Raw genomic sequence first — 25,979 nt, 5'->3', positions numbered from 1 at the left:
TTCATATGAAAGACACCAAAGCAGCGAGATGATGAAGAAACAAACCCCATCCTGAAAATGTTTCCTGCTATTTCTGTTCGTACTGAATACTCCATCATCAAAAATCCAAGCGTTTCTTCACATAATACAAGGACATGGGCTTTTGCAAACTTAGCTGACTTTTCGGTCTGGCTGGAAACAGCGATATAGAAGTGTAACCAAAAAAATGTGTACTCTCGATCAATGAGAGTTGACGCAAATGGGCAAATTAGTCAGAATATGACATGAATAAAGTCGTAATGAAAATATAATGAGGCCATATTTTAACGAGAGGAAAGTCGAAAGGAGACGAGACGTCGCAAGAATACTGGAGTAGTGCGATAAAAAAAGTGGTTTGGAGTAGTTTTATGTGAAAGTCGCAGTTTACAAGAACATTGTCAGAGTGGGACATGAATTCACCCCATTTTTCAGACCATAAGGCGCACCGGATCATAAGGCCCATTAAAGGGGTCGTATTATGATTTTTTTTTTTCCACATTTAAAACACTTCCTTGTGGTCTACATAAAATTTAATGATGGTTCTTCGGTCAAAATGTTGCATAGATTATGTTTTACAGATCATCTTCAAGCTGCCTTCTGACAGTCGCTTCAGGACGCGCCGTTTTGTGGGCGGTCTTATTTACGTGGCTCCACTTCGACTGTATCTTCTCCCCGTCATCTTTGTTGTCGGGTTTAGCGCTTTCTTAGCAAGTTTACTGACAGATAAAGTTCGAACTACCGTATTTCCATGAATTGCCGCCGGGGCGCTAATTAATTTAAAACCTCTTCTCACTCCGGCGCTTACCAAAGGCATGCGTTAAAGGCAAGCATGCGCTAATTATTTTAGAACCTCTTCTCACTCCGGCGCTTACCAAAGGCGTGCGGTAAATTTAGGCCTGCGCTTAAAAATTTGAGTGTGATGTAAGGATACCATCATGAAAAGCACATTTAATAAAAAACAACAACTATATTATGGTCTTACCCTTTCTTATAAATGAAGTCCATGCACAGCTCCTTCTGATCAAAAGCATTGATAACTTGTTTATAGAAGTCTTCCTTATCTTTCTTCAGTTTTAAAAGTGTCTCTGTCTTGATGGAGAGCTTCCTTTATTATCTCCTGCTTCGATTGAAAGTCCAGTTTAGAAAACTGTTATATTTTCGATGTGTAATCCTCCATGTTAAAAGTGCAAGCGAGAGGAAAAAATAAACACACGCTGCTCACTCTTGCTGCTTGTTGTCACTTCTTCTGCAGCCGAGTAGTCGCAAGAAAGATCACTAGCGCCCCCTACCACCAGGAGGCGGGAGTCATTTAATGACTCATATTTGACACACGCAGCTACGGTATATTAATAAAACATAGCTGCTTACTGTTCTTTTTAGCATATTCAATAGCTTGGACCTTAAATCCTACTGAATATCTCTTAATATTCTTCCCTTTATGCGATTTCAAATGATTGAAATCAGCCTCCTCCATTTTGAAAATTATGACAGGTGAAGTCTCACTCGTGACGTGACGAGTTTGACCCGGTGGAAATTCTAGGCATATGCTAAATATTTTGCGAAACGAGTTTGACCCGGCGGAAATTTTAGACATGCGCTATTAATAATAATAATTTGCGAAACGAGTTTGACCCGGCGTTAATCCTGAGCCGGCGGTAATGCTAAGCATGCGCTAATTATTTTGCGAAACGAGTTTTACCCGGCAGTAATTCTAGGCAGGCGCATACTATATATGGGCGGCATAGCTCGGTTGGTAGAGTGGCCGTGCTAGCAACTTGAGGGTTGCAGGTTCGATTCCCGCTTGTGCCATCCTAGTTACTGCCATTGTGTCCTTGGGCAAGACACTTTACCCACCTGCTCCCAGTGCCACCCACACTGGTTTAAAATGTAACTTAGATATTGGGTGTCACTATGTAAAGCGCTTTGAGTCACTTGAGAAAAGCGCTATATAAATATAATTCACTTCACTTCACTTCACTACCCGGCGGCAATTCAAGGAAATACGGTATACACTATTTGGTAGTAGAAATGGCAACAGCGGAGAATGAATGCTTCACAACAAGAGGATAGAGAGAAAGAGGGAGATTATTGAAAACGGTGCGGGCTACAATGGCGGACACGCGCAAATGAAAAAATACACATCAGCTGGAACCAATTCTCCCTTTGGACAGGAGAATAGGTAAGAAAAGTTGGTTTTGCATAATAGGTCAAAACAAAACGCCCAATAATTTCTCTCCTGATAGGTGCCATTTTGAAGTCCTTATACATACACCATGATAAACCCTGTATGCTGAAGCACAGGACGTCTGACTATGGTAGCCATACTATTCCATCGATCCATTGATCCATTAAGTGGTGCGGTTTCGTAGCTTACCAAAGTCGTACTAAAACATTGTGATAGATTTTTGAGCGTTTTGTGTGATGTTTTATATTCTCAATAAAACCTCAAAGTTTAGGGCTTGCTTGCTTACTGGTACTTACTTGCAAGTGTAATTGTTTTAAACAGGGGGCGTCAACCTGCAGTCCATACTTATCTCATAAGTGTGACCGCCATGTACTGGTCGGACTTATAATCACACCATGTACCAAATAAAATTGGTTTGAGGTCGGTAAGGACAACCAGAATTAATACATACACAAGGCGCACCGGGTTATTTATAAGAATAGTGGTTATTTACGGAAAATAAGTTGCAATTTTTTTACAAAGTTGTCATTTTAACACGATAGTTGCAAGTCTAAAAATAATTAAGTTGTAATGTTACAAAAATAAAGTTGTGTTTTATGAGACAGAAATCGCAATGGGAGAAGTTAAAGTTAAAATACCAATGATTGTCACACACACACTAGGTGTGGCGAAATTTGTCCTCTGCATTTGACCCATCCCCTTGATCACCCCCTGGGAGGTGAGGGGAGCGGTGAGCATCAAAGTGGGCCGCGCTCGGGAATCATTTGGTGATTTAACCCCCAATTCCAACCCTTGATGCTGAGTGCCAAGCAGGGAGGTAGTGGGTCCCTTTTTTTTTAAGTCTTTGGTATGACTCGGCTGGGGTTTGAACTCACAACCTACCGACCTTAGGGCAGACACTGTAACCACAAGGCCACTGAGCCGAGAAGAATACATTAGTAGCATAGCAACAAGGAAAAAATGGTGAATGAGCAAAAAATTAGTTGCCGTGTTTAGTGGAAGGATGGTTACCAACTTCAGATTTTAAACTAGACAAACAAGTCAATGGCGTTTTACAATCGTGTTTTTATCACCTTCGTCTTTTAGTAAAGGTTAACCTTTTTGAACAAGTCGTGCATGCTTTTATTTCAAGTCGCCTGGACTACTGCAATGCACTTTATGCTGGCATTAGCCAAAAAGCTCTGTCCCGGTTGCAGTTGGTCCAGAACGCGGCAGCACGACTTTTAACAGGGGCCAGGAAACGCCAGCATATAACCCCAATTCTTCAGAGTTTGCACTGACTCCCTGTTCATTTTAGAATTGATTTTAAAACATTGCTGTTTGTTTTTAAATCTTTACATGGACTGGCACCTCAGTATATCTCGGACCTTATCCAAATTTACATTCCTGCGCGCGCTCTGAGGTCCGAGAGCCAGTTCCAGCTCGTGGTGCCCAAGACCAGACTTAAGACCAGGGGAGACAGGGCCTTCTCTGTGGTCGGCCCTAAGCTCTGGAACACTCTGCCGCTCCATGTTCAAACTGCTTCCATAGTGGAGTGTTTTAAGTCTTGTCTTAAGACCCACTTTTATTCTTTGGCTTTTAACACTACGTGAGTTGTGTGGTCCTCTGTTCTCTGTTGTCCTCTGTGTTTTTTATACAATTTGATTTCTATTTTACTGTTCTAATTGATTTTACCCTTTAAAATAGTTTTTAATCATATTTGTTTTTATATTGTTTTTATTGGTTTTATATTTATGTATTTTTTCTTTTTATTCAGTCATTGGTGGAGCATAATATATATATATATATATATATATACTTTTTTTTATTTAATTTTATTTATTTATTATTATTTATTTATTTATTTATTTATTATTTTTTTTTACAATTGTTTTTAACATGGCTGTGCAGCACTTTGGAAACGTTATTGTTGTTTAAATGTGCTATATAAATCAAGTGGATTGGATTCCGTACTACTGAGTTCTGATTAAAGTACCATACGGCGAGGGGACGGCGAGGCGAATTTGGGAGGGTGCCCGTGCCAGCAATCTGAGGGTTACTGGTTCAATCCCCAGCTTCTACCACCCTAGTCACGTCCATTGTGTCCTTGAGCAAGATACGTCACCCTTGCTCCTGATGGGTCCTGGTTAGCGCCTTGCATGACAGCTCCCGCCATCAGTGTGTGAATGTGGAAATACTGTCAAAGCACTTTGGGTTCCTTAAAAAGGGGAACAAAATCGCTATACAAGTACAACCATTTTTACCATTTTTTTTTTTTTACCATACTTACATAACATTGTTGCATGTGACGTCACGTTCGATTGCACTGACTCAAGCACGTGGTTGGGAAACAAGCATTCAGGGGGGAATCAGTCGTACTGCCGTTAAGTAATGTTGCATTTTCCCATACCAACAAAGCAGGAATGTCTGTTATAAAATACACAAATGTAAAGCTCCGATTTTTAAAATGCGCTAACCTGATGCTGATTTACATTTGAATATTCAGTGGCCTAGTGGTTAGAGTGTCCGCCCTAAGATTGGTAGGTCGTGAGTTCAAATCCCGGCCGAGTCATACCAAAGACTATAAGAATGGGACCCATTGCATCCCTGCTTGGCACTCAGCATCGAGACCCGCTCTTTTCCGCGTGGCTTAATTGATGCCAGATCTTCTCCAGGGGCCGGCGCTAAGTGCAGGAGGCGGATTACTGCCGGGGAACCCACCGCCGACTGCACTCATGGTGCATTTATTTAACCATTGGCATGGTAATCCTATTGCCCATCTTTTCCTGCTAAACACTGATGTTGCACACTGAGGGCCAGGCGCATGGAGGCAATCACTGTGTGTGTGTGTTCTCGTATTTCTACCCTTCTTGAGACATCAACAAGGAAAAGGACCTTTCATATGAGGAGGTGTGAACAAATTAGGACATAAATCATGGTCCCAATACAGAAAACCATTGCATCTAATAGAGAATGTCTCATTTGCACCCCTGGTGGTGAAATCTATCAAAACTAGGGTAGTCCCAAAAAGTATCGATTTTTCCAATTGACTGTGTGTCGGTTTTAAAAGTGCTCCCCCTCTGGTCAACATTTGACAAGTGTGTGTAAGGAATTGAAATGCGCCCCCTTTGGCCAACATATGAAATAACAAGCGTGTGTAAGGAATTGAAATGTGCCCCTCTGGCCAAAATTATTTTTAAAAAAAATAATATATATATATATATATATATATATATATATATATATATATATATATATATATATATATATATATATATATATATATATATATATATATATATATATATATATATATATCCATCCATCCTCTACCGCTTATTCCCTTTCGGGGTTGCGGGGGGCGCTGGCGCCTATATCAGCTACAATCGGGCGGAAGGCGGTGTACACCCTGGACAAGTCGCCACCTCATCGCAGGGCCAACACAGATAGACAGACAACATTCACACTCACATTCACACACTAGGGCCAATTTAGTGTTGCCAATCAACCTATCCCCAGGTGCATGTCTTTGGAGGTGGGAGGAAGCCGGAGTATATGTATGTATATAAAAACATACTATAATAACTTGAAGTAAATAAGGAAGATTACAAACCAATTACAAACGCAAAAAAAATAATAATAATAAATAGACCTAAAATCTTACCTATTTTCATATTTGCATGGTTTGTATATATATATATATATATATATATATATATATATATATATATATATATATATATATATATATATATATATATATATATATATATGTATATCTCTAGAAAGGGTGGTCCGAAAGAGGTGGCCATTTTTTGGAGGTCTCAAGAAGGTAAGAAATACAATAATGTGTGTTTGTGTGTGAGTGTGTGTGTTCTTGTATTTCTACCCTTCTTCTACCCTGTCGTGGTTTGTGCAGCCCTTTGAGACACTTTTGATTTAGCGCTATACAAATAAACATTGATTGATTGATGATTGATTGGAATTGGGGGTTAAATCACCACAAATGATTCCCGGGCGCGGCACCGCTGCTGCCCACTGGGGGTGATCAAGGGTGATGGGTCGAATGCAGGGAATAATTTCGCCACATCTAGTATGTGTGTGACAATCATTGGTACTTTAACTTAACTTTAAATATGCCGCCTAGTGCGGCCCCCAAGTCAAAAGGGGTTGAACTCTCCCGTTTTCGATGGCTCTTAAAGGGGGTTCACAGTGACATTCACTACGATGTATCCCACATTTCTGCTTGCAACTTAAAGCATAACAATTAACTGAGGGACAACACCTACAGCAGTGGTTCTCAACCTTTTTTCAGTGATGTACCCCTTGTGAAAATGTTTTTAATTCAAGTACCCCCTAATCAGAGCAAAACATTTGTGGTTGAAAAAAATAAAAAAATAAGTAAAATACAGCACTATGTCATCAGTTTCTGATTCATTAAATGGTATAACAGTGCAAAATATTGCTCATTTGTAGTGGTCTTTCTTGAACTATTTGGTGTCACGTGTGGGTCGCATCTTTATGCGGGATTGTTCTCCCGGACGGCTCCGAACCGAGACGTGTGGTAGGAAATGATTTATTTACAGTAACTCATAAAACTCATACAACAAACAAAAGCGGATGCGTGCCGGTCGCACGTAGAAGCTAATGCTAAACACTTAGCACAGAAAACTAACAGGACCTACGTGGATAAAACACTGGCAAAAACTCGAGACTAGGCAGAAAACTCACGTGGACAGGTTGCATGCAGCAAACGCAGTGAAGGCAGAACGAGTGAGAACAAAGGTAGGCATAAATAGAGTCCATGATGAGTAACAGGTGTGCGTGCAAGGCAGGTGAAAATCAAGTAACCATGGTGACGAAACAAACTCACAGGTGCACAAGCAATAACAAAAGGAGTCCAAACTAACCGAAAACACAAAAACATGATCCAGACCACGGATCATGACATTTGGAAAAAACTTGTTGAAAAATAAACAAGTGATTCAATTATAAATACAGATTTCTACACATAGAAGTGGGAGAGGGGTTAGTGCGTCTGCCTCACAATACCAAGGTCCTGCAGTCCTGGGTTCAAATTCAGGCTCGGGATCTTTCTGTGTGGAGTTTGCATGTTCTCCCCGTGAATGCGTGGGTTCCCTCCCACTTCCAAAGACATGCACCTGGGGATAGGTTGATTGGCAACACTAAATTGGCCCTAGTGTGTGAATGTTGTCTGTCTATCTGTGTTGGCCCTGCGATGAGGTGGCGACTTGTCCAGGGTGTACCCCGCCTTCCGCCCGATTGTAGCTGAGATAGGCGCCAGCGCCCCCCGCGACCCCAAAAGGGAATAAGCGGTAGGAAATGGATGGATGGATCAACTTAAAGTGCCCTCTTTGGGGATTGTAGTAGAGATCCATCTGGATTCATGAACTTCATTCTAAACATCCATCCATCCCATCCATTTTCTACCGCTTATTTCCTTTCGGGGTCGCGGGGGGGCGCTGGCGCCTATCTCAGCTACAATCGGGCGGAAGGCGGGGTACACCCTGAACAAGTCGCCACCTCATCGCAGGGCCAACACAGATAGACAGACAACATTCACACTCACATTCACACACTAGGGCCAATTTAGTGTTGCCAATCAACCTATCCCCAGGTGCATGTCTTTGGAAGTGGGAGGAAGCCGGAGTACCCGGAGGGAACCCACGCATTCACGAGGAGAACATGCAAACTCCACACAGAAAGATCCCGAGCCTGGATTTGAACCCAAGACTGCAGGAACTTTGTATTGTGAGGCAGACGCACTAACCCCTCTGCCACCGTGAATCCCGAAAAATAAACAAGTGATTCAATTATAAATACAGATTTCTACACATAGAAGTAATCATCAACTTAAAGTGCCCTCTTTGGGGATTGTAATAGAGATCCATCTGGATTCATGAACTTCATTCTAAACATTTCTTCACAAAAAAAATAAATCTTTAACATCAATATTTATAGAACATGTCCACAAAATCTAGCTGTCAAGACTGAATATTGCATTGTTGCATTTCTTTTCACAGTTTATGAACTTACATTCATATTTTGTTGAAGTATTATTCAATAATTATATTTATAAAGGATTTTTGAATTGTTGCTATTTTTGTTAAAATCTCACGTACCCCTTAGCATACCTTCAAGTACCCCCAAGGGTACGCGGACCCCCATTTGAGAACCACTGTCCTACAGTATCTCCAAACACTCCTAAAGTGAGGTACAGTCAGTAGCCCTGTACTAAAAAATGTTGGGAAGCATGTTGGCAAGAATGTCCTTTCAGGCTAAAATGTGGGAATAATTATCGTTCTCCGGTAGACAGCTTTTTTTTTTTTTTTTCTCCAATGACCTTTACGTTTTTGACTTCCCCTGCGGTGCCATCAGCAGTGAGCCCGCCGTCTTGATTTAAAAGCCAACACCGGCTAAGCCGATGACGACACTTTACTGGCCTTCGACCCTCCATCTATCTTCTCGCATCGGCCAATGATTATGCAAATAAAAAGTGTAATTGCTAAATGACATCTGTTCCACAACGACGACGATAGCCGTGTCGTTGTTTTTTTTATGCGCATTATAAATTTGGTCTCCCTTCCGCTGCGGCGCTCGAGCGAAAGGTCACTCCTAAACAAGGAAGAGATAAAGATTTTACAACGGATTAGCCAGCGCGGCGTGAATCCGTGCAGCTGTGTTAAATCCCTGATATTCATCCACGTATCTTTTCTGTTCCCAGGAGCAATTCCCTCTCGTTTAGCCCGGTGCTGAAACGGAAGGAGAGCAACCACGTCAGGACGCCGCCCATTTCTGGAGGAATGCTGAAACTGCCGTCCAATCTCGCGCCTCACGTCTACAAGCACTTGCAGGAGGAGGAGGAGGAGGAGGAGGAAGAGCCAACACACTTGGAGTCCTTAAAGAGGTGACAACTTTTCCGTCCGACCCTCTTGAGGAAGCGTGAGGTCGGCGGGTCGGTTCGGATGTTAAACTGGCGAGGCGCAGGGATAATTTGGCGAGAAATGAGTTGATGACCCGCACGTTTGATTCTGTTACAGCTTATGAAATGTGATCTGCCGAGCGGCTCCTTCACGCCGGCTGTCACACAGTGGGGCAAAAAAGTATTTAGTCAGCCGCCGATTGTGCAAGTTCTCCCACTTAAAATGATGACAGAGGTCTGTAATTTTCATCATAGGTACACTTCAACTGTGAGAGACAGTTAACTGCAATATGACTCAAGTAAACAACATCAACATTTTATATGTTCCATTGAAAATATAGAACATTACACACGGCGCTCAAAGATCTATCAGAATGTTTTAGTACGACTTTGGTAAGTTATGAAGCCGCACCGCTTGATGGATTGTCGGCGCATTAAACATACAAGTATTATTATGGTGTGTATAATATATTATCTGGTATTTTGTTTCACAATATTATTCAAAAGAAACTTTTCTTACCTTCTGGTACCTGCTGATCTGTATTTGGGATCTGTATAAATCCTGAAAATTTGTGCCTGTCCGCCTTTGTAGTCCATGCCGACAACGTAGTCGATAAGCTTCTTCCATTTCTCTATCTTCTTGTTATGGGACATTCATCCTCCGCTGTTGCCATTTCTAATATAAAGTAACATAAAGTTCTAAGTCATATTTTTCACTAGACTCGCTATGGAATCACTAAAACATACCGGTGTAGTGACTTTACATTATTCACCCAAGGATATTTAGTTATTAGAGAGTTCCGGTTGGACGTTTTTTCATGGGACACATTTCCGGCATTGTTGTTGTTTCCTGATGAGAAGATGCTGCTCCAATATTAATTTAAGTAAAGTCTGGATGTCATTAAAACAGTTAGGTCCATCTTTTAACCCTTGTTCCACTCCCGTCCTTGCACGCTACACCGCTACAACAAAGATGACGGGGAGAAGCCGCTGCCGAAGGTGAGCCACGTAAATAAGACCGCCCACAAAACGGTGCATCCGAAAGGGACTGTCAGAAAGCGGCTTGAAGATGATCTGTAAAACAATCTATGCAACATTTTGACTAAAGAACCACCATTACATGTTATGTAGACCACAAGGAAGTGTTTTCCATTGAGAAAAAAATTTATAATAATATGACTCCTTTAATGCGCCCTATAATGAGTGTGCCCCTTATATATGAAAAGGATCGAAAATAGACCATTCATCGGCAGTGCGCCGTATAGTCCGGAAAATACAGTATTTCTAAATTATCTTACAGCTTGGACGCTACTTTTGCACTGCTAGCTGCTATATATTAGTCATAGCGGCCTATAAGCCGCAGATATATAGGTTGTAAAATCAGTTATTTCAATCATCAATCAATCAATGTTTACTTATATAGCCCTAAATCACTAGTGTCTCAAAGGGCTGCACAATTTACAATTAAAGATTCTGTAGATCTTTATTTACATACCGCATTTTCCGGGCGATAGGGCGCACCGAATTATAAGGCGCACTGCCAATGAGCGAGTCTAACTGATTATAGGGCGCATTAAAGGGGTCATTTTTTTTCTTTCTAAATGGAAACCACTTCCTTGTGGTCTATGTTACATGTAACGGCAGTTCTTTGGTCAAAATGTTGCATAGATTATGTTTTACAGATCATCTTTCTGACAGTCGCTTCAGGATGCGCCATTTTGTGGCTGGTCTTATTTATGTGGCTCACCTTCGCCAGCATCTTTTCCCCGTCATCTTTGTTATAGCGGTGTAGCGTGCAAGGACGGGAGTAAAAGAAGCGTCAAAAGATGGAGCTAACTTTTTTAATGACATTCACACTTTACTTATATCAATAACAGTACAATAACATCGGCGGAAATGTGTCCAATGAAAAACCGTCCGATCAGAACTCTCTAATAACTAATAACTTGGGTGAATAATGTAAACTCACTATACCGGTATGTTTCAGCGCTTTCATGGCGAGCTTACTGACAGAAATAAGTTAACATTTGAAATAGCAACAGTGGAGGATTAATGTTCCATAACAAGAAGATGGGGAAAAAGAAGAAGCTTCTCTACTAAGGAGTTGCCACAGGTTACAAAGGCATACACGTGCAAAGTTTCCGGACTTATGCAGATCCCAAGTACAGATCAGCAGGTATCAGAAGGTAATAAAAGTTTCTTTTGCATAATATTGCGAAACAAATCGCCAGATTTATACACACCATACTATTCGTATTAGAGGTGTGGGAAAAAATCGCTTCAAATACGAATCGAATCGAATACGTTGTGCGATACAGAATCGATTCTCATTTCTAAAAAATAAATTTTTGTATTTTTTAGGATTTTTTTTTCTTTTCTTTTTTTTTTTAATCAATCCAACAAACCACTACACAGCAATACCATAACAATGCAATCCAATTCCAAAACCAAACCTGACCCAGCAACACTCAGAAATGCAATAAACCGAGCAATTGAGAGGAGACACAAACACGACACAGAACAAACCAAAAGTAGTGAAACAAAAATGAATATTATCAACAACAGTATCAATATTAGTTATAATTTCAGCATAGCAGTGATTAAAAATCCCTCATTGACATTATCATTGGACATTTATAAAAATAAAAAAAAGAACAATAGTGTCACAGTGGCTTACACTTGCATCGCATATCATAAGCTTGACAACACACTGTGTCCAATATTTTCACAAAGATAAAATAAGTCATATTTTTGGTTCGTTTAATAGTTAAAACAGATTTACATTACTGCAATCAGTTGATCAAACATTGTCCTTTATAATTATAAAAGCTTTTTTTTTTTTAATCTTCTACTCTGCTTGATTGTCAGCAGACTGGGGTAGATCCTGCTGAAATCCTATGTATTGAATGAATACAGTATCACTTTGAATCGGAAAAATATCGTTTTTGAATCGTGAATCGAATCAAAAAAATCGATATATTATCGAATCGTGACCCCAAGAATCGATATTGAATCCAATCGTGGGACACCCAAAGATTCGCAGCCCTAATTCGTATGTTGAAGCACGGTACAATCCATCAAGCGCTGTGGCTTCATAGCTTACCAAAGTCGTACTAAAACATTATGATAGATTTTTGAGCGCCGTGTATAATGTTCTTTATTTCCAATGAAACATATACAATGTTGATGTCGTTTACTTGAGTCATATTGCAGTCTCTTATTTGTGAATGCCATCTACTGGTCACACTTATCATTCCGCAAGTACCAAATAAAATAGCTTAGAGGTCGGTAAGCAAAACCAAAATTACTCTGTACATTAGGAGCACCGGGTAATAAGGCGTTCTGTCGAGTTTTGAGAAAATGAAAGGATTTAAAGTGCAGCTTTTAGTCCGAAAAATACGGTACCTAAATTGTTTCCAAACGGTGCTTGTAACACAGCAGTAAAAGGCTGATCAAACAAAACAGTCGTGGACCCACATGCACTGAGTTCATTGTTTATTGTGATTAATGACAAAAGTTTGGCGCTCTATGCCGAGTTCAGACGTTCTGTGCCAATCGAGAGGCAATTTAGCAGCATTCAAAGTGTACAACCGCCATATTAGAGGTATTACTTCCGTATTAGATGTCGGAAGTCGTCAACATGGAACTTACGCGTGCAGAAAAACTAACTAATGAATCCTGCTTTTGACTAATTAATGAGTTCTGTTTTTGATCAGAAAAGCAAAATATGTGGTGCCCGCGCAATCAAATTCAAATCAGGACCCATTTGCGGAAGAAACAGCAATGTCATCAGTCTGGCAGTACGTAATTGCCTTGCACAGTAAGCCCAACCAGAGTTTGAGACTGACCTCGTTCTAGACGTCACACAATAAGAAAAGTCACATCGTGGACGTGTGAAGTTGTCACGATTCATGGCAGGATCTGTCATGGTCAGGTCAGGACGGCGCCTCGTCCCACTTTTACACTACTTTGACACAAGTTAAGGTTCAGCAGCTGGTTAAAGAAGCAGACTTTTACTCGCCAGGCAGCTATCTAAAGGCTTAAATCACTTTCTAACTGTGCTGGTCTTCACTGGAAGAAGCCTCATGTGTGAAATCCACTCCTCAGATTTTTAGTCATCAAAAGCGGGGGAAATTTAATTTTGGTGCGGATATGGATTAGGATGCAAATTCAGGATTTTCTGTTACCTTCATTTCCAGATGAATAATGCATGAATGTTAAAGACACAATATAAATTAGGAGGTTATCGATGAATGTGCACAATTTGGTGCTGATCCTATTCAGGACTCTTTGATTGTGGCACATTTTTACATACTAGTCAGTCTTTGTTTGCTAGACTGTGCAAAAACAAACTTAGATTGGTGTTGGAGTTTCTTCATACGACATTGCTCTGATCATTTACCAGTAACAAGATTGCTGGTAAATGATATATATATTTTTTTTTATCAAGAACCTTATCGTTCTTGATAAATAATATATATATTGTAAATTCATGATACATTAAGCATACAATAAAATGTACAAATACACTTTTACTATCACTATAAACTCTATTATTACTATGCAAATATAGTCTATGCGGGTAGTTTGGCTAGTTTAAATAGCGTATGGCTATTAACAAGCCCAGGCTCATTTCATTTTTCTAAAAATTCAACAGTTTGACTTTTAACCCAGTGTGCCTAATGTACGCAATACATCTGGTTGTGCTTACCGACCTCGAAGCAATTTTATTTGGCACATAATGTAATAAGTGTGACCAGTAGATGGTAGTCACACATAAGAGATATGCGTAGACTGCAATATGACGCCAGTAAACGACACCAAAACTTCCATCTGTCCATCCATATTCTTCCGCTTATCCGTGGTCGGGTCGCGGGGGCAGCAGCCTAAGCAGGGAAGCACAGACTTCCCTCTCCCCAGCCACTTCGTCTAGCTCCTCCCGGGGGATCCCGAGGCATTCCCAGGCCAGCCGGGAGACTTTGTCTTCCCAACGTGGCCTGGGTCTTCCCCGTGGCCTCCTACCGGTTGGACGTCCCCTAAACACCTCCCGAGGGAGGCGTTCGGGTGGCATCCTGACCAGATGCCTGAACCACCTCATCTGACTCCTCTCGATGTGGAGGAGCAGCGGCTTTACTTTGAGTTCCTTCCGGATGGCAGAGCTTCTCACCCTATCTCTAAGGGAGAGCCCCGCCACCCGGTGGAGGAAACTCATTTCAGCCGCTTGTACCCGTGATCTTATCCTTTCCGTCATGACCCAAAGCTCATGACCAGAGGTGAGGCTGGGAACGTAGATCGACCGGTAAATTGAGAGCTTTGCCTTCCGGCTCAGCTCCTTCTTCACCACAATGGATCGATACAACGTCCGCATTACTTAAGATGCCGCACCGATCTCACGATCCACTCTTCCCCTACTCGTGAACAAGACTCCTAGGTACTTGAACTTCTCCACTTGGGGCAAGATCTCCTCCCCAACCCGGAGATGGCATTCCACCCTTTCCCGGGAGAGAACCATGGACTCGGACTTGGAGGTGCTGATTCTCACTCCGGTCGTTTGAACCGATCCAGTAAGTGCTGAAGATCCCGGCCAGTTGAAGCCATCAGGACTACATCATCTGCAAAAAGTAGAGACCTAATCCCGCGGCCACCAAACCGGAACCCCTCAACGCCTTGACTGCGCATAGAAATTTGGTCCATAAAAGTTATGAACAGAATCGGTGACAAAGGACAGCCTTGGCGGAGTCCAACCCTCACTGGAAACGTGTCCGACTTACTGCCGGCAATGCGGACCAAGCTCTGGCACTGATCGTACAGGGAGCGGATTGCCACAATAAGAGAGTCAGATACCTCATACTCTCTGAGCACTCCCCACAGGACTTCCCTAGGCACACGGTTGAATGCCTTCTCCAAGTCCACAAAGCACATGTAGACTGGTTGGGCAAACTCCCATGCACCTTCAAGAACCCTGCCAAGAGTATAGAGCTGGTCCACAGTTCCACGACCAGGACGAAAACCACACTGTTCCTCCTGAATCCGAGGTTCGACTATCCGACGTAGCCTCCTCTCCAGTACACCTGAATAAGCCTTACCGGAAACTTTAAATGATCCATTGAAAATAAAGAACATTACACACGGCACTCACAAATCTGTCAAAAGGTTGTTGTATAATACTTTGAAGGCATACTGCTTAATGGATTGTCGGCTCATTACGGCTACCGTAGTCAGAGATATAAGTATTACTATGGTGTGTGTAAAAGGACCACAAAATGGCACCCATTAGCAAACATATAATCTGGCGTTTTGTTTCACAACATTATACAAAACCAACTTGTCTTACCTTCTGGTACCTGCTGATGTGTATTTGGGATCTGCATAAGTCCTGAAAATTTACTCGCGTCCACCGACGCCATAGTCGATAAGCAGAGTTTCCCGCAGCGCTTTGTTGTTAAGGCGGCCGCCTTAACAACAATTAGCCACCGCCTAAACTAAAGTCTTAACAAGCTGCTTCGCTTGGTTCTGCCTCTGTCAGTGAAGTGAATTATATTTATATAGCGCTTTTTCTCTAGTGACTCAAAGCGCTTTACATAGTGAAACCCAATATCTATTTTTTACATATAAACCAGTGTGGGTGGCACTGGGAGCAGGTGGGTAAAGTGTCTTGCCCAAAGACACAACGGCAGTGACTAGGATGGCGTAAGCGGGGATCGAACCTGCAACCCTCAAGTTGCTGGCACGGCCGCTCTACTAGCACCTGACACAAGTACGTCAGTACGTCTCTGCAGCATTGTCCCACCCACAGAACCATCTGAATGTTTGCACGCAGAGTGGTAACAGCCAATCAGCAGTGCGTATTCAGAGCGCATGTAACAACCAATCAGCAGTGTGTATTCAGAGCGCATGGAGTCAGTGGTCCTGCGGTGGAGTAAGCAGATAGGTGTTCAGCAGGTAAGGCAGCGGTCTCTCCCCAAATTATAATAAACAGCTTCCACTCAACTACTGGTAACATCACTATGAGCCCGTTGACGTTCTAGAAACATAAGCGGCAGCTCAGATCGCTCGCAGTCCTTGAGGTGAAGGCTAATTAGCTTTTAGCGTAACGTTACCTCACGGTGCGGTGTGTGTGCATGTGTTACGGACAGCAAAGCCCTGTCTGTATGAGAGAAAGACAAGCAGTATTGACCTACAGGTAACAAATATGTTATTTCACTTTAACTTTTTCTGAGTTGATTATAAAGTAGTGTAAACTTCTTACTCATATCTGTCATTAAACTTGTCATGAAAGCTTTAAAATATGCTGGTGTAATGAGTTTACATTATTCACCCAAGGAACTGTAGTTATTAGAGATCCAGTCTGACAATTTTTCACGGGACACATTTCCGGTATGGTTGTTTTTTCCTGATGAGAAGATGCTGCTCCGTCATTGATTTAATTAAAGTCTGAATGTCATTAAAACAGTTAGCTCCATTTTTTGACACTTCTTTCACTCCCGTCCTTGCACGCTACACCGCTACAACAAAGATGACAGGGAGAAGACGCTGCCGGAGGTGAGCCACGTGAATAAGACCGCCTACAAAACGGCGCATCCGGAAGCGATTGTCAGAAAGCGGCTTGAAGATGATCTGTAAAACATAATCTATTTGCAAAATTTTGACCAAAGAACCACCATTACATGTTATGTAGACCACAAGGAAAAGTTTTACATTTACAAAAAAATATATATATATATATATGACTCCTTTAACGCGCCCTATAATTCGGTGCACCCATACTTCCCAACCCTCCCAGATTTGTCGGGAGACTCCCAAAATTCAGCGCCTCTCCCGAAAACCTCCCGGAATAAATTTTCTCCCGAAAATCTCCCGAAATTCAGCCGGAGCTGGAGGCCAAGCCCCCTCCAGCTCCATGCGGACTTGAGTGGGGACAGCCTGTTTTCACGTCCGCTTTTCTGTTATATAAACAGCTTGCCTGCCCAATCACGTTACAACATCTACGGATTTTAATAAAAAACTGCACACACAAGGAGACGAAGCAGAAGAATGAGCAAGTTACAGCCATGGCGACACCTTCTGTAATAGAGTGATCTATGTTGTCTGTTGCCATCTCCTGGTGAATGTTGGCTAAAGCGTTATGGGGTTGCTTTTTGATTGGCCAACGATTGATGTGGTGTTGTGCACCTGACGGCAAGTGACTCTTGCCAGTAAGCAAATGGCAGAACAAAGGTTACTCAAATAGTGAAAGGTAAGTGTTGTAGTTGTTTTTTTTTTTTTTTGTAACTAGCAAGCACAGTACAGTTAGTAGAACAACTGTGTTTGTATGACTGTGTATTTGATAGGTGCCGTCTGAAATTCAACTATTTATTTTATTTATATATATATAATAAAATAAATATATCTATATAGCTAGAATTCACTATATATATGAAATACTCAAGTTGGTGAATTATACTCCTCCCCTCTTAACCACGCCTCTACCCCGACCCCGACCACGCCCCCTCCACTCCCCACTTCCCGTAATCAGAGGTCTCAAGGTTGGCAAGTATGGGTGCGCCTAATATATGAAAAAAGAAAAAAAATAGACCATTCGTCGGTAGTTCGCCTTATAATCCACTACGCCCTGTGGTCCGGAAAATACGATAGTTTGTGGTAAAATTAAGCATGTTATTAAACCACAGTGATTTGCATAACTTTCAGACATATAAAAAATGATTCTTCTTGTTTTTTCAGTTTGATATATTTTCCAAAATGTCACAAGGAAAGCTGCATAATTCTACTGACCAGTTTTTGGGGGGGGCTTTGGCGTCATTCTTTACTTCAGTTCCTTTGCCCAGAAATCCTCAAATGACAGGCTGCCTCGCATCGAGCAAAGACGCTTCCTCAGAAAGCAGAATGTCAAGGAGCTCCACCAGCCTCAAAATTAAACAACCCCAGAGAAAACTTTATTATTTCATTTCTCCATGCCAGGGAAAGTGTGAGAGAGAAAGCGCCTAATTTGCCGTCAGCCTGTGCCACTTATCAGAAAACGGCATCATTAAAGCGGCAGCAGCAGCAGCAGTGTCCCTCACGTATTGCACACCCTTAAAGGAGCGCCTCCAAGGATAACAGCGCCTTTATGTGACCTATTTCCAAAATGTACATATTTCTTCACGAAAGCACCAAAGAAAAGTTCTCTGCCTGCCAGAACAAGCATATCCCCCAATCCAGGTACTGGCTTTTGTCGCCGTTCTAAAGAGAATGGTTCAATGAGAGGCGTGTTTCCGGACAAAAGAGCGTACCAGTATTTTGGCTGCACCCACCAAATTTTTGAGAAAAAAAATATTTGCCATAAACTAGCCGCCTTTTACATATAAGCCGCAGATATAAACATCGTGAAATTAGATTTTTTTTTTATGTTTATTTCCAAACGGTGTCTGTTACGCGGCAGTAAAACGGCTGATCAAACAAAACAGAAGTCATTGTCATGGACCCACTAGATCAGGGGTAGGGAACCTATGGCTCTAGAGCCAGATGTGGCTCTTTTGATGACTGCATCTGGCTCTCAGATAAATCTTAGCTGACAATAAGTAATGAATAATTTTGCTGGCAATCACAGTGTTAGAAATAACTTTCAAAATATATGCATTTTAATCCGTCCATCCATTTTCTACCGCACCTGTTCAAGGAATCACATTATTGATTAGAAGTATTTTATTTATTATTGGTTAATTTTAGAATAAAACATGTTATTCAAAATAATAGGAGACTTATTGTACTCTACAAATGTTGTTATTAATAAAAAAAAATGCATGCATTTAGTTGTATTCAGTGTTACAAAATATTATATGGCTCTCACGGAAATACATTTTAAAATATTTGGCTTTCATGGCTCTCTCAGCCAAAAAGGTTCCCGACCCCTGCACTAGATGCTGAAGCGAGCTCTCCAATCCGCTAAACAGACTCAATAACTTCACGGTGACGTCTTGGTGAATTTCCGAAACTGAAACAATACAAAAATAATGCTACTGTAATTTTGATAGCACGTACAAATATGCATGACATTCCTACAGAAATCACACACGGGACGGTTTAGTAAGTATGAATTGTTTTAGATCTATTGTAAAACTTACAAACATTTCTTGGAGTGATGAATAAAGAATCCATACAAGCATAGATTAGATTAGATAGTACTTTATTTACCTTATTTATTTACATAGCATAAACGCTATGGATGACTATACTGTTTGTCATAATTGCCAACCTTGAGACCTCCGATTTCGGGAGGTGGGGGCTTGGGGCCGTGGTCAGGGGTGGGGCGGAGGCATGGTTTGGGGGTGTGGTTGGGGCGGGAGGCGTGGTAAGGAGGGGAGGAATATATTTACAGCCAATTCACTAACTCGAATATTTCATATATATATATATATATATATATATATATATATATATATATATGTGTGTGTGTGTGTGTGTGTGTATGAAATACTAGACTTTCAGTGAATTCTAGCTATATATATATATATATCTATTTTATTATATTTATAAATAAAAGAAACTGTTGAATTTCAGACGGCACCTATCAAATACACAGTAATAAAAACACAGTTTTTCTACTAACTGTACTGTGCTTGCTGGTTACTAAAAAAACAACAACACTTACCTTTCACTATTTGAGTAACGTCACTTCCGAGTTTCCAGAAGATTGCGCCAGTATGTGCTTTGCCTTGTCGTCTCTCGCTGTCAGCTCTGTTCGTTTTTGTGTTGTCTGCGTCTATTTTCGTCTCTGTCAGCTCATTGCTTTTGTACGACCGCCAAACACTGTTGGATCTTTGCCCCTCTCCCACTGATATGATCAACTTCGACGTTGGTTTTTCGATGTCCCTGTCAGCTTCCTGCCTTCCTTCCGCCCAAATGTAGCTGAGATAGGCACCAGCGCCCCCCGCGACCCCAAAGGGAATAAGCGGTAGAAAATATATGTATGTATGTATATATATATGTATATATACATTTATGTAGAACTGTTAAAAAAAATTAATAAACAAACATTTGCATAAATCAAACAAAATGTCCAGTCCAGCACTAAAAAGGTACTTATTAAATAAAACATTTTACAATTTGTGTGTAATTAATCGCGATTGATTAGGAGTTAACTGTGAACAAAATGCGATTAATGATAATTAAATATTTTTAATAAATACAAATAATTACAAAAAATAAGAGATTAAAGATAAACACATATTTTAGGAATGTGTAGGAAATAATATTGCAGCATAAGACTTTATTAGGTAAGCTTTTGTTTTATGTTCATGTAACGGTCTCTCAACCCTGAATACAAGACGATTCATCTTTTTAGGTCGGAAAATACCATTTTAAATTGAAAAAAAAAAAAAAAATCCAAACAGACAGCATTCTTCTTCGTCCTCCATGCTTTTTTCGGCCATTAGTGATCAATGCCCATTGTTGGCCTTCAGCAGATTTAAATGACCTAATTTTGGACCGAGCAGATGTACAACCACCAAGCTCTCCTCCTCCTCCCCCCAGCCTCCCAGTTGCTATGGTTACTTGGAGACGTGGAATGAGGGAGAGGTAAAATAAGGGAAGATTGGGACGATAGTGCGGCGAAAGGGGGGATAGAAGGGGGAAACAGTGCAGAAAAAAAACACGGGTGTGCCCTTTCCACAGAGATAACCGATCCCCCCTGCTGAGCCTCGTCACTTTTAAATTTTGGCGTCAAAACATATTTACCCGTCCCAGATAAGGACACAACTGAAGGCAAATTTGCAACGGGCCGTTATTTTTAGATTTGTTTTGATCCGCCCGGATTTACCTCCAGCTTCCCTTTCTAATACAGCGAGGGACGGGAAAAGTCATTCAATTATATAAACTTGGTTATGCTACAAACAGCCTCTCACGGCTGACAAGAACACACTTGCTGGCTCTCCTCAGACGGTGGGGGGGGGAAGGACTCGGAAAATCAACGTTATAACGCAGACTTCTTCTCGCCTGTTGGAACAACCCGGTTTTGTTTTGTTTTCAAGCCATTTTGTCCTTGTTAAACATCAATATCGAGAGGATATTTATTTTACAAAATAGCCAAGTGACACAAAAAGTGTCCCGACCAAAACTGTCGGATTGAAAACTACATTTATAAATACTTTTTTTAATCTCATCAGAAACTAATTCAATCATCAAAATGAAAAAAATGGACTTTCATTTTTGTTTTGTATATTTTTCGCCCAGGTGGTGCTCCTTTTTTCCCATTCATAGCATGCAGCAACATCTCTCAGCTGTTACTGTTTTCCGCGAATAAGCCTGCTTTATTTTATTTGTGTGTTTCGATATGAAAATGAAACGGACTGGCTTTAAAGGGTTAACATCCTAAAACATAACTAATGTTCGGGCTGAAATAGTCCGGAGCTCATACCTTAAAACAGCGCTGTTCATTGAAATAAATTCAAATCGATGTAACTGTTATGTTTTACTAAGAGGAGATGACGGCAGACTAACACCAGGTGGCAGTAATGTCAAAATATTTATTTTTATATAAAGTAAATATATATATAATAAGAATATAAACAATACTAATGAATAAACCAAGGAAATGAAGTGTGACAAAAACTCAAGTGTGTATGGTGTAAGGCTATGTGTGTAGATTAGCTGAGGTGTGTCTTACCAAAATGTTGACGAGAGCGTAGGAACGCGGAATTCCGTTGGAAAATGTGTCCAAGCGGGAGGTCAAGAATCCAAAAGGCAGTCCGGGAGGCAAGGGGAACAACAGGGGATCCAGGAGAACACGGGGATTGACATCAACAGAAGACTATAATCCGGCAAGTGATGGCAGGTTGTCCAGGTTTATGAAGGCAGCTCTTTCATTACCGTCAGGTGTGAAAATTGCCGGTGATTGATTGCAGCTGACGGCTGCTGCAGGGCGGAGACGCGCGCTGCTCGTCCCTGGCTGTGCGCGCCCGTGGGCGTGTCCCGAGGTGCGCACATACGGATGAGCGGTGCTGGCAGGAGTCTGAGCCGTAACAGTAACCCCTGCTTGACCTCCTCCATCCCCCCCTAAAAAACAACTCAATTTGCTAAAATTAGCATGCCTTTTAAAATGCAAACCAAACTTTTAGACAGTAAATAATGTATACAAAATAATTCAATATAATGTATTCCTAACAACTACAGTAATTTTTTGAAGTAATGAAATAATAAATGTACAGCATTTCCCTTGGAGAATAGACTTCTACAGTATCTCCTTCCAGCTGCTTATTCGTCAAAGACATTAACAGCTTTTTTATATTTTCATGGATAAATGTCCAGCCTTGAGATATTATTTTAACGTCCTTGGCTGGCACAAAATTTGGCCCCTGCTTCTTCGCAGACGCTATGATTGGTAACCAAAATTATGACCTACAGTTTTAGCTATAAGCTAATGCTCGCGAGTGAGACCAGGAGCCCGATTTACTAAGATCCAAATACCACGTGGTGAACAGCGTGTGCAATCTACTGCACATCCATGTCATCATGCTCCGACCTGTGGCGGTTTGCATTTTTTTCAAACACGCAGGACACATACCACTTTTTATGGGCTGGACATTTAATGCAATTTTAATTTCAATTTCGATTATGGCTCCCCACAATTATGAAAATATAATAAATGGGGAAAGAAATGTGCAGATGAGGAGCAAATGAGTGAGAAAACAGCCCGTCTACTACAAATTTGGAATCTTACCGTGGTTGATACTTTTTATTTGATATAACGCTTGCATGCATTATTAATAATCACTAAACTCCACAAAAGAAGTAAGGAATATGATTTCCGTGTGCGACAATCTTGGACGGAGTCACATATATGGCCAATGAAACTGAATCTGCAAATAAAATAAAAATAATATGAGGGAAATTGACATAAATGTGAGTGCAATGTTGTCATTGTGAGGAAAATAAACATTTGTTTGATATTGGTCATTTATCCCTGACACACTCAACTGCCAGATGGTCACTTGAAACAGCAAATAAACTACAATGCTGAAGCTAATACGAACAATCCATACACCCACATCTTATCGGCTTGTGTTGTTGTGAACGACATCATCGATGCAACATTAATGTAAAAACAACAGTAAAGCCTTGAGAGTCTCTCTCTCTCTCTTTTAACAGCCGCAAGTGAGTAGCCATTTTACTTGTCAAGCCGAAAACAACAGCACATCACACTTGCCCCCTTCAGAATAAAAGCATGGTGGACCACAACCAGTCTGACTGCTCTAACAAACAAAGGTTAAAAAAAATACCTTACACAAGCATAATGTACTTACAACACTTATTGATACATTTACACAATTATTATACTATGACCTGAAATACTGGTCAAAATTGTCTAAAGATGTATTGCACCAATAAATGCCAGGAGTTTTGTATTTAATTAACAAACATTTCATAAAATGTTATTAGATAACAAAAATCGCACACTGTATGATGGTACAAACCCCGTTTCCATATGAGTTGGGAAATTGTTTTAGATTTGTGGCTGAGGACATTGATAGTAAAGGACTAGAAAAAAAAAAAGGCGATTGCATTGGGAGCGATTCAGATGTTTTTAGACACATTTACTAGGATAATTCTGGGAAATACCTTATCTTGTTGCTAGTGTTTTAGTGAGTTAAATAGTACCTGATAGTCGGAGGGGTGTGGCCACGGGTGTGTTGACGCCAGTCTCTCTGAGGGAAGTCACGGCAGCTGCATGGACGGCGCAAGCTCCGCTGAGTAAGAGGCGACTTTTTACCACAATTTTCTCACCGAAACCTGCCGGTTGACAAGTGGTCGGGAACCATGTTCGCTTGACCGTTCTGATCCATAGTAAAGCTCCACCTCCGGGAATTTTAAACAAGGAATGACCGTGTGTTTGTGTAGCTAAAAGCTAAAAGCTTCCCACCTCCATTTTTTTACTTTGACTTCTCCATTATTAATTGAACAAATTGCAAAAGATTCAGCAACACAGATGTCCAGAATACTGTGTAATTGCGCGATGAAAAGAGACGACTTTTAGCCGCTAGTGGTGCTGCGCTAATATGTCCACTACAACCCGAGACGTCACGCACACGCGTCATCATTTCGCGATGTTTTCAACAAGAAACTCCGTGGGAAATTTAAAATTGCAATTTAGTAAACAAAAAAGGCCGTATTGGCATGTGTTGCAATGTTAATATTTCATCATTGATATATAAACTATCAGACTGCGTGGTCGGTAGTAGTGGGTTTCAGTAGGCTTTTAATATGTACTTTATGTTTTAAGTTTTAAAATATTGAATTTTTTAAAGTGGAATAAAAACCACATGATGTAAAATGTTTACAGGCTGTTTTGGAAGCAGACATTTTTGTCCTGAGGTCCGTCAAAGTTTGTTTTTCTTCCTAATGCTGAATATCGTAATGTTTTGTCTCAGAAATCCACCTGACCTGGTCTGTGTTTGTGTCCCGGCTCCAGGTGCGACGCTGCCGGCGGGGAGGTGAGCGCCCTCGTCAGCAGGACCCCTCCCTTCAGAAAGGGATGGACCGAGGTCCCTTGCACCCGGCTGGACAAAGGAAGCATCTTCCCTCCGCCTTCTCTGCGCACGCGCTCCGTTCCCATCATCCCGTCGCTCCAGGCTTGTGACCTCCAGGGAAGGCAGTCAGACGTGGACGAACACAACCGAGGGGGGCGTTACGTCCAGATCGCCAATGAACTCGATCCAGAACTTTCCACCTCCAAGACAAAACCATCAAGCCCGGGACAAAGAGTCCAGTATTCCACCGGAGGTGCTTTGAAGATGTCCATCAAGAACCCCAGCAGCAGAGGAAACACCAGTTGATTGGATTAACGCTGCAAACTCTCAAAGACTCTGGTTCCGATACTTTTTGCTGTTGGGACTTGTGTGGCCAAGGACCAAAGTGGGGCAAATTGATCTGCACACGAAAAAAACTGTACGGAAAACAAGCACACATTGTGAATAAACTCATAAACAGGACAACAACAACAACAACAAAAAAAACACTATATAAAGGGAGCGTCTCCCTAGAAACCAAAATAGTGTGTCTCTATGTTGTTTCTCTATTGTAAAGAAATGAAAGTATATATGTCATCTATTATATGTCACATAGACGTATATATATTTGACATACCATTGTGACAAAATAAAGACTAAAGATTAACGGTGTTAATGGAGGTCTTTGTTTTTGGGGATCATGTATTTATAAAGGGCGTCACGGTGGAAGAGGGGTTAATGCGTCTGCCTCACAATACGAAGTTCCTGCAGTCCTGGGTTCAAATCCAGGCTCAGGATCTTTCTGTGTGGAGTTTGCATGTTCTCCCCGTGAATGCGTGGGTTCCCTCCAGGTACTCCGGCTTCCTCCCACTTCCAAAGACATGCACCTGGGGATAGGTTGATTGGCAACACTAAATTGGCCCTAGTGTGTGAATGTTGTCTGTCTCTCTGTGTTGGCCCTGCGATGAGGTGGCGACTTGTCCAGGGTGTACCCTGCCTTCCGCCCGATTGTAGCTGAGATAGGCGCCAGCGCCCCCCGCGACCCCGAAAGGGAATAAGTGGTAGAAAATGGATGGATGGATATTTATAAAGGCCCTGGTGCAGGGGTGTCAAACGCATAGGTTTTACCGGCCCGCGGGATGAGTTTGCTAAGTATACAAATTAACCGGAAATTTTTGACTGAAAGAAACAGCTCTTCTACATGTGTCCACTAGATGTTGCAATAGCAATTCTTTGTATCTCTGTAGATCAGGGGTCGCCAACCCGCGGCCGCATGCGGCTCTTGGATTACTCTGATGTGGCTCAGCAGCATACTTGCCGACCCCCACATTTTTCTGGGATGTCAGTGCCTCTCCCAGAAATCTTCCTAGGATAA

General features: G+C 41.4%; 1 protein-coding gene across 1 annotated transcript in view; it reads left to right on the top strand.

Moving 5' to 3' along the window:
• nrg3b (neuregulin 3b) overlaps positions 1-25,270 on the top strand; it is a 672,622-nt gene extending 647,352 nt beyond the window's left edge. The window contains exons 8-9 of the mRNA XM_061909597.1: positions 8,928-9,110; positions 24,568-25,270. Coding sequence (XP_061765581.1) covers positions 8,928-9,110; positions 24,568-24,931 — 547 coding nt within the window. The 3' untranslated portion in view covers positions 24,932-25,270. The remainder of the gene's footprint in view (positions 1-8,927; positions 9,111-24,567) is intronic.
• Positions 25,271-25,979: the final 709 nt, after the last annotated feature.

Source organism: Nerophis ophidion, linkage group LG08, assembly GCF_033978795.1.
Source record: "Nerophis ophidion isolate RoL-2023_Sa linkage group LG08, RoL_Noph_v1.0, whole genome shotgun sequence".
NCBI lineage: Eukaryota > Metazoa > Chordata > Actinopteri > Syngnathiformes > Syngnathidae > Nerophis > Nerophis ophidion.
Note: the sequence above shows the minus strand (reverse complement) of the source record. Positions and strands in the feature narration are given on the sequence as shown.